This window comes from Sarcophilus harrisii, chromosome 2, assembly GCF_902635505.1.
Source record: "Sarcophilus harrisii chromosome 2, mSarHar1.11, whole genome shotgun sequence".
Taxonomy (NCBI): Eukaryota; Metazoa; Chordata; class Mammalia; order Dasyuromorphia; family Dasyuridae; genus Sarcophilus; species Sarcophilus harrisii.
Genome location: NC_045427.1, coordinates 72,056,142 through 72,071,057, shown reverse-complemented (window position 1 = coordinate 72,071,057; position 14,916 = coordinate 72,056,142). Strand labels below are relative to the sequence as shown.

The following is a 14,916-nucleotide window of genomic DNA, read 5'->3' as shown; positions in this document are numbered from 1 at the left end:
TAAAATGCTTTATAAAATTATGACAATAATAGTAATTACCATTATTACTAGCATTTTAAGTTTGCAAAATGCTTTATAAATGTTATTATAATACCAGAAATTATTATTATTGTTAGTAGCATTTATATATTTCATGTTGACAAAGTAATTCATAAATAATATCATAATAACTAATTCTTATTATCACTAGCATTTATGTAACATTCTAAGTTTGCAGAATGCTTTATAAATAATACCTCTTTTCATCCTCATAACAATTTTAAGAATTTGGTATTATTTTTATCCCCATTTTATAGATGAGGAACTGAGGCAGGCTTGGGTTTAGTGGTTTGCCTAGGGTGGATAGGAGAAACCGAAGTATCATGGCCCAACTTCTAAAATCTCTTACAGCTTTTAATCTTTAATATATTGTATGGGAATCTCAATATAAGGATGAGCATTAATTGAGTTAGTAAATTAATTTGATACCCTCCCAACTCAAATAGCTACATCTTAATACTTTGATCATATGAGAACAATCAAATAATCACATGAACTAATTGTGAACATGGCAGAGACACCAATAAGTATAATATCATAGGCTTTAATCCAGGTGCAGAAAGTCCTTGACCAATTTAGAAGTCATTAGATGAAGTGAAATAATGCCACATAGGAGATATATTTGGAATGATTGAGTTTGGTGATTCCCTGTGGGGAATGAAATAGTTTGAAATCAAGAATTTAAGCATCTAGCATTTAATGGTGGAAGCTTCTAGCCAGTGCTCTGAAAGGGAATCTTGGCCTGTCCCCCCTCCTTCTTTGATGAAAATAGAGCCTAGTAAATTATAGAGGACTTGAAGGTTTGTCACAAGAATCCTAACAGTCTCCATCAAGAGCTGAGAATAGCCTGGACATGATGATAAAAGACACATTTGAGGCTCTGAAAGAAACCAGCACAAAAGCTATACTCTACCTTAGGCAGTGTTTTGAGAGTTACTGCAAAAGGACTTTCAAGAATAGTAGATCACTTCTTTGTCTCTTGGGCCCTTAAGTCTCTTTCTCCAGGATTCTATATGTACTGATGGGAGAGTGTGTAACAGATTATTTTGGATAAATGGGGTGATATTTTATTATTTTAGTGAATATTTCTAAGAGCCAAGTGAATCTGGCTGGCTAATTGGTAAGCACTGATAATCATGGGATTCCACAAACATACCATTTGGGTCTGTAAGCTGCAGAGCTAGAAAGACAACACTAAACTCCTCAGGTCTACTAGATCCTGAAGGAAGCTATGGCAACCCTATCGGGACTCAACCTGCCTGTGCAAAAATTGGTATGGGAAAGAAGTCCCAGGGCATGTATTTGATCTGAATCAGAGATTGTTAGTTTTGAAAGGAACATCTAGTCCAACCCACCATCTGTAAACTAGAAGATGATTCTTCCTGATGTCATGTTCAGTACTTTATCCACTGTGCCATCTAGTTGCCCCTGAACCCAGGAAGACCTGAGTTCCAATTCAGTCTCAGATACTTACTAGTTGTGTGATACTTACCTTCTGTTTATTTTAATGTCATCAACTGGAAAATAGGGATAATAATGACAGCTGTCTTCCAGGGTTGTTGAGAGAATGAAATGAGATAATAATTATAAAGTCTTAGCAGAGTACATAGTAAGTGATACATAAATGTTAGCTATAATTAAAATAATTAGTATATAGTATGGTTTTCAGTTCATCTGGCATCCTACTCTCCCCAATTTTGTGGGATCATAGCTATTGGGCTCTGGGCCACACTATTCTGGGAGAGTAGCTCTTTCACACTATTTATTAGAAAGTTGGTGTTGTCATATAAATTATTCTCTAGGTTATACTCATTTCTTATGTACATTTTATCATTTCTTAGGCTTAATATTTCATTTTTAATTGCATTCTTATATCCTAATTTGCTTAGGCATTTCCCAATAGATGGGCATCCCTTTAATTTCTAGTTCTTTGCTAGCATAAAAATTAATTCTGTATGTATGGGGTCCATTTCTTTTTTCTTTGGTCTACTTGGTAAAATAAGTCTAGTAGTAATATTGCTGAGTTGTTAAGAAGTATGGGCAACTTTGGGGACTTACTTCCAAATTGATATCCAGCATGGATTGGTCATTTCATGGCTCTACACCATACCTATTTCCCAAAAGTCCCTCCTACATTTGTTATTTTTTTTTTATGTCATGTTTGCCAATCTGATGGATGTGAAATAGAATTTGAGAGTTGCTTTAATTTGAATTTCTTTAATTATTTGTAATTTACTCCTTCAACCTTTTCATAACCTCTTATGAAGTGATTAATTACAATCTTTGCTGCCTTCCAATATTTTCTCTCAACTGTATGCCTTTGGTGCCCCTGTTCCTTCTAAGGATTGCCTTGATTTAACTATTCAAGATCTACCCATACCTCCTCCTTCATGCCGACAGATACTGGACTAATAATGGCATTATCATAAATGAAAATGGCTCATTTATTTTGAGGAGGTCCAATACAATCATTGTTAGATTGGCAAAAGGAACCTGGTCACTGACAAAGAAAAGCAATCTTTGTTGCAATGGTATTTTTATGAATTTGGTTTTGAATCTCAGATCTAAAGCTTACAACCTTTATGACTCTTTGAGTCTCCATTTGCTCAATTGTAAAATAGGGATTGTAATCATGAAAGGCTCTCTAGGGATGTTGTAAGAAAAAGGGCCTTACAAATCTTAAAGCACTTCAGAAATAGTAATTACTAAATTTTAAACTTTTTTGAGTCCATCAATCCTGCAATGCTTTATTTTTCTGGAGGCCAGTCTACCGGCAATCTAGTTCAGCAGGTTTCTAGGCTGTGTCTGAAAGACTGAACACCCCTGGTATTGTCAAACATGGCAGAGAACATAGTTTTCACATCAGGATGACCAAGGGTATTTGATTGAAGAGCATTCAGCCTTTAGTAGACAGTAAAAAAGATCTATAATTAAGAAATTTATTTGTAAGCACATTGTGAAAAGGAGAATGTAGGCTAAAACATTGTGTAATATTGCATGAGTGATGTGATGAGAGAAAGTTATGCTTAAATGAAACAATAAAAAGTATTTTGGGTTATTCTGCTTCTCTAGACTAAGAAAATTATATTTTTCAAAGAGAAATATAATTGATGATTTGAACCCTAAAATGATTTTAGATAAATAATTTGAGGAATATGTTCACAAATGAAATAAAATCACCTTCTTCTGGGATAGGATCCTGGGCCATTTAGCAAAAATAAAAGATGACAGGTGGGCTTTCAGACCTACAGACTGGGCAGCAATTTTTTAGATCTCATTTTTAAGAGATGGAAACTATGGGTGAGAGATCCTTGTTTCTGGTGCTCAACAGATTAGTGATGAATGGTGAGAAATCTGACTGTGAATGTCAATCTGAAAGTAATTTTTGCACCCCAAGGTAGACGATATGGTGTAAAGGGAGCACACTAAGCCTGAAGTCAAAAAGGCTTAGGCATAGATCCTGCTTCAGACTACTGACTGTGTAAATTTGGGTAAATCACACTGAACCCCTGTTCCTCTGTGTCCTCATCTGTAAAATGAAGAGGTTAGACCCGAAGACTTCAAAGCCACCTCCCAACCCTAAATTTATGATCTATGATCCATCTGGCAAAAAATGGACAGCAAATGTTTGAGTCTGGATGTTGAGAAATGGAAATCAAGTGTGAGATCATTAATTCTGGTGTTTGATAAACAATGAGACCTTTGCATATGGATATGAAAGTTATTTAAACAACTTAAGACAGTATGGTATAATGGAAAAACTTTGGACTTTTAGTCTTTTGACTAGATTTTTTTGACCTAGATTCAAATCTGCACTCTTTCACTGAGTAATCTGGGGCAGGTCCTTTCCCCTCACATTTTAAGTTTCTGCATCTGCAAAATGGTGGAATTGGATCATAGTACCTTGAACACAACCAATGCTTAATAAATGTTTCTGAAATTGAATTGAGTAGCTATTCTGAAAATTCCCTCCAAGCTGTATTTTTATTATTCGGAATTTGACAAAATTTAATAGAATATTGAATACAAAGAGATAGTTCTCAATCTAGTTTTTAATCTAAGTATCAAGTCCCTCATGTATTCATGAGTAAGTATGGGTAAGTATGAATCTCAAGTAGAGAACAACTAAAAAATATGAAGAGAGATGGATACACAGAGAGAGAGGGTGTGTGTGATGAATAAATGGACAAAGCTATAGATAGACAGCTATTTAAGTAGACAGACAGACAGATAGATAAACATATACATAGTAATGTCTTTTCTTAACCGCCCTATTGCTGTTCATCCTTCATCCTTGAAGATCAATGACATCATGATATTGGGATCAAGGTACAATGTGTTCAACTATAGCTGCTAAATCTTATAATTCAGAAGACTGTACTCTAGCTGGGACAGAAATAGTCCATTCAGTACAGGGTATTTGTAAAACAAGCATTGTGGGGTCAGAATCAAGAGATTTGGGTTCAGATAAAAGGTTCACACAGATATGCATTGAAATAGAGGTTACATGATGCAGTGAAAAGGACATTGAACTTAGGGTAAAAGTGTCTGGCTATTCTTCTTATTATTCTTCTGCAAACTTTGAACAAAACACTTCATTTCTCTGGACCTCAGTTTTCTCCTCTATTAACAGAGGGAATAGCACTTGATGCCCTTCTAGGTCCCTTCTAGCCCTTATTTTACGATCTTATCAAATCCTGATTCTAACACTTTTTTGGAACTAAGAGCAATGACATCTCATTCCACCCAGTGATATACTGTAGCCAACTTGTATGGGTTGAGATTGATTATTAAATGTTCAGTGTGAGCATTTATATTTTGGACAATAGCAAACACTATATGCCAGGGCTTGATTTACTGTTTTGTTGTTTCTCTAGACCTAAAAAATGATGAAGAAAATATGAATAATGCAGATGAACTTGTAGAAGTGAGTCATCTGTACTCCCTTACTCCTAACTCAGCTCAGAGTCAGTTGTTAAGTACTTGCCAGAAACCCCTAATATTACCTCTTCAATCATTAGTATATCCATTGTAGTAAAATGAAAATGAAAAGCACATTGGTTTTGGAATCAGAAAATTTGGATTTAAATTCTGAATTTGCTAGGAACTATCTGTATAATATTGAGCAAAATCCTATTATCTGCAAAACGGTGATCTTTTAATTCAGTACTTACTATGTGCAAGACCCTGAAACAATATTCTTTGCATTATGTTTCATAGGAAAGCTCTTATAAATCTTCAAATGTTATAGAAATTAGATTAAATGGTGATAATTAAATTAATGGAATGTATTTTTCCCCTGATTCCACAGATTCTGATTTACCTCATAATTTATCATTTAAATGACAGTTATTCCTCCTCTTCTTGCTTGTGCATGATTTGTGTGTGATTTGATTGCAATACAAAATACAGAGATGGTTCTGGGAATGTCAGGTGTGGTGGTCAAAACTAACTTTTCTTGTCCATAGTTTGATTTTAGTGCTTTCAACTTTTTTTTTTCCCTGAGGCAATTGAGATTAAGTGACTTGCTTAGGGTCACACAGTTAAGAAGTGTTTTAAGTGTCTAAGGCCAAATTTGAACTCAAGTCCTCCTGACTTGAGGGCTGGTGCTTTATCCACTGCCCCACCTAGCTGCCCCATCTTCAACTTCTTATTGAGAAATACCAGGGAAGCTGGCATATCATTGAACTTGAAGTCAGAGATTCTAAGTTTCAATCTTAATATCATCATTTAATTGGATAAATCACTTTTTCTTTTTGATTTCAGTTTCCTCACCTGTAAAACTGATAGCAATATTGGTGTTCTCTATATCCCAAGACTGTAATGAAGAAAATGTTTTGTCAAGCTTAAAACACTGGAGTATTAGGAATTGCTACTTAAGAGAATAGTAACTGATATGGAAGTTCTCATGATCTTTCAGTCTCTGCCTTCCTGTGAAGTTGAGGGTACAAATAGAAGCATTTATATATTACAAATAAGGAAACTGAGGCTCTGAGAGGTGAGATCATGAACACCAGACTGATAAATTTTGGCAACTTCTAGCTATAATTTTAATTTTTTATTTAGGAATAAAGGTATTGTAGTTTGTTGGTAACTTAATAGTTAATAGCTGGAAATTATTTACATTTGGAATACAGGGGAAAAGTCACTGAACTTGGAATCAAGAGAGGATAATTCAAACCCAAGCTCTTTGCATAAGTCCTTGTCTGAATCTCAAATTCTTCTATAAAAGGAGGGGTTGGACTAGATAGTATTTTTTCAGCTAGACTTTCTCAATTAAAAAGATACATCAATTTTAATTTCAAGACTAGCTAGATAGTGAAGGCTAACAAGTACTAATAGCTAATAATACTATATTTTTTAGTTTTAAGGCAACACAGCACTTCACTCACCTTTTGAGGTAGATGGTACAATCCTTACTAGTGAGAGAACTGAAACTAAAGGGGATAATGTGACTTAAACATAGTCATAAAGTGCTTAAGTACTAAAGCAACAATTCAAACTCAGGTCCACCAATTCCAAAACCATTATTCTTTCCATAATTTCATCAGAATCTATAATTTCTAGATAGCTCTCTTAAGCTGCCATTTGGTTCCTCATATGTTCTTCACTCTTAATAATTAAAAATCTTAACTCTCAAATTGTCATGGCATTTCTCAAGAAGTTTGATCAAACTCTGCTAGAGACTGGCAAATTTCAGAAACCTTAATAATTAAGCCAATTATTCTTTCATTAAAGAATAATATTTATAATAGTTTTGAATTCAAACTCATTTTTCCCAATGCTATTCCACCAGCCAGTGGCTGAAATATTTGACAAGGTGAGTCCCAGTAGGAAGATTTTTAATAATGTGTATATTGCAGGATAGAAAATTCCATGAAGATGACATGTGGTCAATTGGACAGACCAGCCATTTTGTTCTAATAACACATGGCTGTCTGGATTTCCATTCTTGCCTTTCTGAATCTTATGGTTGAGCAGCATCCACCAATGGGAAGGGTCAATATCACATTCTCCCTGGAAGCTTTGTGTTCAAGAGGAACCCTCTAGGGAATGACAAATTCACATATGTATCTTTTGCTGCTCCGGCAGGACTCATCACTCCACTTTCCTTGAGCTGCCTGGGAAAACAAGGCACAGTTTTCCCTCTTCCCACCATTGGGCTGTGCACGATCCCAGTTGAAGAAGGTAATGGCAATACCATTGACATCAACAAATTTGCCTTCATTGACCATGTCATTAATCCCCAGCCAAAAATCATTAATGCCCGGTAGACTCTTTTTTCCATAGTCTCTCAGAGCATTAGTTTCATCACTGTTCCTGGGAATGACCAGGGTTCCGCCTTTGGAAATACAGTCCTCATTTGCCTCATGGAAGTGCTTGGAGACATCAGACGCCAGGTAGCATTTTTTATGTACTTTCATGCCTCGGAGGCAGACTGTAAAGAGAATATGATTTTAAATACACAAAATAAAATTACAATAGAATTCAATTATGTTGAATATAATTAGCAAAATATATTGTAAGATAAATTCATGGACCCTAAGTTAAGACTCTATTCAAAAAAAAAGTCTTAAATATGGAGATATGTTTAAACGGATTATACATATTAAACCTGTATCAGATTTCTTGCTGTCTTGGGGAGGGGGGTAGTAAGGAGGAGAGGGAGAACAATTTGGAACATGAAATTTTACAAAAATGAATTTTGAAAACTATCTTTATTTGGAAAAATAAAATGCTATTGAGGAAAAAAGATTGTCCTACTTTTACACTTATATCTTCAATACTTAATACAGTGCCTTAGTCACAGAAAGTATTAAATGCTTTTCATTCTTTCACTTCCTGGATGAAAAACATAGTGTATGGTGCCAGATTCATGTTCAAGCTTTTTCATTTTGCTAAGATCTTCATGGTAATAACCTTTAAGAACTCAGATAATTTCTTTGCCACCATATTCATAGTGGGTTAATTTTTTTTCACTAAATGAGTGAAAATTAAATTAAATTTTATTAATTAAATATAAATTATATATTCATAATATTCAGTATATATAAATATATATTCAGTATATATAAATATAAAATTCCTCATTTTGAATTTTATATCTATTCCTTAAAAAAAAATCCATCTAATAATCAACTAGTATGATGAACAGGATGTTCAATTAGGAGCCAGGACTTGAAGGTTCCAGTTCCGGTAATTCTAATTAATTGTGAGCTAAGGCACCTTCATTTTCTAGGATTCATTTCTCTCGTATTATTTTTCTATTTTCGGTTAATAATTTTGTTTATTATTTTATTTACTAATATTTATTATTTCTCATAATTTTCTCTATTATTATCTCTAATAATACTTTCATTTGGCATAAGAATGGAGGTGATGTTTTATAAACTAAGAAGGGGTCTCAACTACCAAAGAATAATGTTCAATAAGTGAGTCATTGGACTGAAGCCAGAAGCCAGGCCTTGATGTAGAGAAAAAGCCGATTCTTAATTTGTAGGTAATTCACTAGGGTAAAATATCAAAAACAATCAGGCTTGTCTATGACCAGGGATCTTTGGGCAGGAGCAATGGAAAGAGATAGGCAGGTGGAGGAGTCATGAGAATTAAGTTTGAATCCCAGATCTGACAATAGCTATATGCTCTTGAATAAGGCAGGTTTCCTCCATTAGTCTCGATTTTCTCATCTAGAAAATGGTTATATTATTTCTTTCCTTTCTTACCTGACAACATTACAATTTGTAAACCACAAAGTGCTGTGCTGGCACAAGCAAAGGAAGCTGGTGATGCAGTGGATGGAACACTAAGATGGAGCTTAAGAAGACAAGATCAAATGTGACCTTAAGACACTTACCAGTTGTGTGACCTTGTGCATGTCACTTAACCTCAGTTTCTTCAACCGTAAAATGGGTGTAATAATAATTCCTATCTTATAGGATTGCTGTGAGGATCAGATGAAGTAATAATTGTAAGGTGTTAAGTATAATCAGTGCTTAGCACATAATAGAAGCTATATAATTTCTTCCATTCCCATTATGTGTGAACCATCTCTGTTTGCTCTTAAAGATTTATTTCTTCTTGGTGTTGAATGATAAGGATATTTTTTTAGCAATTCAACTTTTGAAGGCTCTCTTCTCATTTATTGTGGTACATTGAAAAAATCATCAGATTTGAAATTAGAAAATGTGAGTATCTCCTTACTATCCATGTGACTTACCTCCTATAATTTCTTTCTTTTTTTTTTTATGAGGTCAATTGACTTGCCCAGGGTCACACAATTAGTAAACATTAAGGATCTGAGGCTGGATTTGAACTCAGGTCCTCCTGACTCCACAGCCAGTGCTCTATCCACTGTGCCATCTAGCTGCCTCTTTTTTTCTTCAGTCACTTCTTATCTTTTAGCTGTAACTATAGCTATAAAAGCTTTTAGCTATATAAACTTATAGCTTATTAGCTAATATATAGCTTATAGTTTATATATATATATATATATATATATATATATATATATATGTGCTATAGCTTATCTTTTAGTTTTGTCATCTGTGATCAGTCACTTAAGTTGATTAAACTAAATGAATACAGTGAGCCAGACACTGTGCTAAGCACTGGGGATATAATTAAGAAAAAGAAGACAGTTTTGTAAAATTAAGTTTGGGGATTTGTTGATTTCTAAGGTCCTCTCCAGCTCTAACATTTTGTGACACTTTGGTCCCAGATCTTCGGTGATATCTTATATCTTTCAGCAACAAGGCACCCAAGACATACATTCTTACCTGTCTGCAGGGCTTGCATTTCCTTCAAGGCATTTACTTCTCTCCAGAGCTTCTCCACCTGTGTTTTTAGGTCACCATCCTTTTCTTTTGTGTACATGACAAAGACATAAGACAACAAAACAAGGATATTGAAAAGTAGTTTTGCTGAACAAAGATGCCAGTAGGCAGTCACAAAGGAAAATATCTTGATCCATATGACCCTAAAGCAAATGGTCTTAATAAAGTTTCTTTCAAGAACTTACATGGGATGATACGCTGACATTTTGGGCAGTCACTTTCCTTCACTGAGACTCAGTTTTCTCTTCTTTAAAATGGGAATAAAAATATCTACCTCATAGGGTTGTTATGTTACTTTCTTCTCTAACATCTTTAGTTTCTTTGTAAAAAGAAATAAAATTCTCGTTATCTACTCAATGTAGTGATTGTGACGAGTAAATGAAGCTTGTTTTGTAATCCTTAGATTATATGATTTAGAGCTGGAAACGATGATAAAACTCATTTAGTCCAACCTTTTTTTTTTTTTTATAGAGAAATGAGGTCCAGAGAAATGAAGTTTTTTTGCTCAAGGTTACATAGAATTGGAATTCAAAACAAGTACTCTGATTAAATACAACATTTTTTTTTTTTTGCACCACATCAGATTGCCTGTTAAAACACTATTCAGCTCAGTTCTATTATTGTTATTATTTTTTATAACTAATGTTGGGGTATCCTTCATTGAATTAATTATTCATGGCCTGTAGCAGGTTTTAGAATAGGGTTACATATAATAATTATTAAGGCCCCAACTGTGTACATAATATTTTGCTGTATACTGAGGATGCAACAAAGTTTAAATAAGGTTCTATTCTGATTGTCAGGGAATTCAAAGGTCAGTTGGGACAATCTGTATCTTAGCCACAAGCGTGACCCTACAATAATGATACTATTTACTTACATGTCTGTGGTGATTTAAGATTTATGAATTGCTTTCATTGCAATAACACTTAGAAATAAGCAATTTGTACTCTTTCTCTTACAGTTTTGTGCAGAACTTTGTAATCTGGCCTCAATTTTGTAAGCCAAAAATACTCATACCTTACTCAATAAATTTCAATGCCTCTTTGTTCCCTCTAAAATAAAAAATAAGCTCCTTTGTTAAATTTTTAAAGCCCTCACAATCTAGTCCCAAACTATCTTTCCTGGCCAATTCAAATAGGAAATACTGTTGATCAATTGGCAAGTTTTTAATAGCTAGCACTTATTTAGAACTTTAAGATTTGCAAAGTGCTTCACAAATATCATTTTACTTTTTCCTTAGAACCTTGGGAGTTGTGTTATTATTATTCTTTGTTTTATAGATGAAAAAAAAAACTGAATCATATAGAAGTTAAGTGACTTGACTAGAGTGACACTCTAGCTGTGTCTGAAGCCAGATTTGAATTCAGGTTTTTCCGACTTCAAGTCTAGTACTCTATCTCTTCTATCCCCTTGCTGTCTCCTTCTGTACCTGTAGGCACCGGGGATACAATTATACTGAATGAAACAAACTTACTGGCTAAGAAATTATAGTATTACAGGGGAGACAATAAGGACAAATATGTATATGTAGATACATATATATGAGTATATATAGACAATGCATTGTATAGATCATTATATTTTAAAGATTAACAAATTATAGTACATATTATAGACGCATGCTTTACATAGATTCATTATATTTTATGTATAACTTAAATTATAGTACCTATTTCATATAACTAAATATAGATATATAGGTATGTATGCCATAAGTTAAAAAAAAAAAAGAATAGCAATATAAAAACAAAGTAGTTAAGAAAAGGAAGATGCTAATGGGGGACTGACAAAAATTTCACTTGGAATGTTCTGCTTGAGGTACATGTTGAAGGAAGACAGTAACTGAGGCAGAGAAGAGATGCAGGATTTTCTAGTCATAAGGATGTACAAAGACGTAGATGTACAAAGGATGTACAAAGACATTTTGTTGTAATAGTTTTTATTATTAAAAAATATATTAAATAAAACCCATGAACTTGGACTCGGGATTGCTAGTTTGGTTATCTTAAGTTAGATGAGTAACTTCAGCTAAGTCACTTTGCCTGTCTGAATATCAGTTTATCTGTTTGTAAAATGGGAATAATAATTATTTTACTCACAGTTTTATCATGAGGAAAGTACTTTACAAACTATAAAGTACTAGAAAAATGGAAAAAAAAATTTTATCTCCATTTTAAAGAAGAGGAAACAGTCCTAGAGAGATGAAGGAATTTGTTGAGTATTGCAGACTTCATAAAAGGTACAGTTTAAATTAGAATCTAGGTTTTTTGGCTCCAAATCTACTGCTATTCCCATTATATTACAACTGTCAGCCTAGTGTGATGCGAAGAATATCAAACAGGGTATCAGCCAAATCAGGGACAAAGCTAAGCTTTGGGGTGAAATTTGGTGGGTACCTTGGGCAAGTTCCTTCATCTATCTAGACATTAAATTTTCCATTTGTAAAATGATATAGTTAAACTAAATGCTCCAAAATGTCCCTTCTACCTCTAACATTCCATGTTTTAAGTTTCTGTCCATATTTAATAATCTATATTATATAATCTAAGGTCCCTTTTAACTCTATTAGTTATCCTTCCAATTCTAATATACTCTTAGAGAATGTTAGAACTGGAGGCAACCTCAGAGAAGCTTTATTCCAAACTTCATTTTACAGGTCAGAAATCTGAGGATCAGAGAGGAGAAGCAATTTGCCTTCAAGATCATACAGCTAAAAATTGGCAGAGCCAGAGCTTGAAGCAAGGTCTTCTTTCTCCCATTGAAATCTTCTTTCTACTCTAATCTCTCTTTATGTATTGTATCCCATCCAACTCTGTTATTCTACGGTCTGGGATTCATGTGGTGTAAAGTATATAGTTAAAGCTCTAGCGACCTGTTTCCCAGAGCTGAGTCTTGAACGTGGCTATTTTTCACTACTCAGACTTCCCACAAAGCCTCCTCTGTATCAGATGACTGTGGTTCCTATCCCAAAGAACTCCCACTTAGAAGTTTCAGTTTCTTTTAGTCTAATGTTGAGAGGTTGCAAAAAAAAATCATTTTGGATATAGAGATTGACCCTTAAGATGGGCCCATTTTAAGTTAGGGGCCAAAAAAATTATCTACTTTAGTCACACATAGAGATATTACTAACAAATACACATAAACATTGCTGTTCTTCCTCATTGTCTGGTGTCAGACATTACAGCAGTCACCATTTTGCAGATTCTTTAATATAGCCAAAATGGAAGTTATATAAACTTGCCACATCATCTATTTCTCTCTATATTCATTCTTTTCTTTCCTTTCTCTCTAGTCTCCTTCTTGCATTCTCTGACCAGGAGATGTTAGAATTGGACTTGAAAAAAATACACTGGCAAATATGAGATTGCCCAGAAAAAAATTTAACTTCTAAACACTTAAGCCCGAATTAGTATTTATAAAAATAAGGAATTGGGGAAAAGATCTTTATAATTATAGAAAAGTGCAAATGATTTGACTTCTTGACACATTTATTTGGTGTCACATGTGGATACTGATTCTATTCTTTTTTCTCTGTTTTTATTATTTGTAATATGTTCAATTCTGGAGTTAATTGTTAATGAAAGAAAATTGACAAGGAAATATAAAAGTTACCTTTACCTAGGAATTCCCTAAAGATTAGAGAATTATAGAAAGGAATAGAGAGAAATTTTGATCCTTTCCCTGGCCTTGAGTCTTTGGTAATTTTCCCCTCTAAGATATTTCTTTAAAAAAAAAAAAAAAAAAAAAAAAACAAACACCCAATTATCAGAGTTGGAAAGGGCCTCAGAGCATTGAATGTTAGAACTGGGAGAGACTTTAAAAAAGAATATCAGCATTGGCATGTTTATGTTCTATGTTCTAAGTTCCATTCCAACACTTTTATTTCCCAAACTTCTTAATGTATGAAGGAAAACGGTTACCTTTCACTCTACGTTTGCTGTGTTTTCTGGCTTTTAGTTTGGCAGGCTGGCTTTGATCAATGAGTAAAATAATGATGAGGATGATGATTCCAAGTCCATTATGGGCCATTTCTCTCCAAGAAGTATCAGGGAACTCAGGAGCAGTTAGGAGCAAATGGTGCAGCTGAATAGTCCTGGGCTTTATAAAAATGAGCTAGAGAAGCTGGCTCTTCTCACACATGAAACCAGTCAAAGTGCTTCTGTTGGCTGGAGTATAAGGTGGCTCCTTGTTCTCCCTCCTCAGGTTAAAAAAGCCTCATTTTGGCTACATTTCTTGGCTGATTTGCATTTTGACAAATGATTTTTATACCTGGTACATCACATTTGACAGTTTTCCTCCATTACTTCCTTACTTCCCAAAATATTGGCATGTTTGAGAAGCCTATTTTTTAAATATCAGACTAAATTTCTGAAATTAATGGTACTAGATAATAATCAAGGGAATAGCTCTTATTTAGAAGGCACTCTAAGATTTACGAGACCCTTTTCACACAGAACCATATGAGTTACTACAAATATTAGTTTCTATATTTTTCAAATATGGAAACTGAGGCTAGAATTTTAAACTAAATTGTCCAGGATCATAAGTGTTAAAACCAGAACTCAAAGTTTACATTCTTTGATTATAAATCCAGTGTCCTTCCAACTATATGCTACACAAAGTCACCAGCATATCTGCTTCTCTTTATTGAAAAAATATATAATTGTAGAATCTTAAAGCTCGAAGTGATCTTAGAGTTCACTTAGATAACACAAATCAATAAGTATTTATTAAGTGCCTATTGTGAACTAGACACTGTTCTAACCATTGAGAATAAAAATGGAAGCAAAAAGAAACCTTCTCATCTTTAAGGACCTTATATTCTAATTAGAGAAAATAATATATAAAAGGAATACTGATGGGAGAGGCTAGATTGCAATCTGTGAAAAATGAAGAAATGGCTAGCCAGGGTCTCCTCCTTAAATGGAGGTGCTTGGAGAAGCTGTCTAATCAGAAGAAGGGGCAGCAAAGGCAGAAGAAGTGAGAATTCCAGGGCTGAAGTAATCTTCTAATATGTAGAGTTTTCTGGGCTATAACGGAG

The 14,916-nt window shown here is 34.0% G+C and overlaps 1 protein-coding gene across 1 annotated transcript; it reads right to left on the bottom strand.

Moving 5' to 3' along the window:
• Window positions 1–6,870: 6,870 nt before the first annotated feature.
• On the bottom strand, window positions 6,871–13,953 carry CLEC3A (C-type lectin domain family 3 member A). Its single transcript, XM_003758360.2, has 3 exons — window positions 13,796–13,953; window positions 9,816–9,899; window positions 6,871–7,477 (listed from the first exon to the last, which is right to left on the bottom strand). Exons 1-3 carry the CDS (start codon window positions 13,902–13,904, stop codon window positions 7,086–7,088), a joined length of 585 nt encoding a protein of 194 aa, XP_003758408.1. The 5' UTR covers window positions 13,905–13,953; the 3' UTR covers window positions 6,871–7,085.
• Between the last annotated feature and the right edge of the window lie 963 nt (window positions 13,954–14,916).

Bases quoted from the DNA above. Each gene is read 5' to 3' on its own strand.
- CLEC3A (XM_003758360.2), bottom strand. From the start codon at position 13,904: ATGGCCCATAATGGACTTGGAATCATCATCCTCATCATTATTTTACTC. The intron at 9,900-13,795 runs GTAACCGTTTTC...TGTACACAAAAG, and splicing joins CAGCAAACGTAGAGTGAAAG to AAAAGGATGGTGACCTAAAA. The intron at 7,478-9,815 runs GTAAGAATGTAT...TTCTCTTTACAG, and splicing joins AATGCAAGCCCTGCAGACAG to TCTGCCTCCGAGGCATGAAA.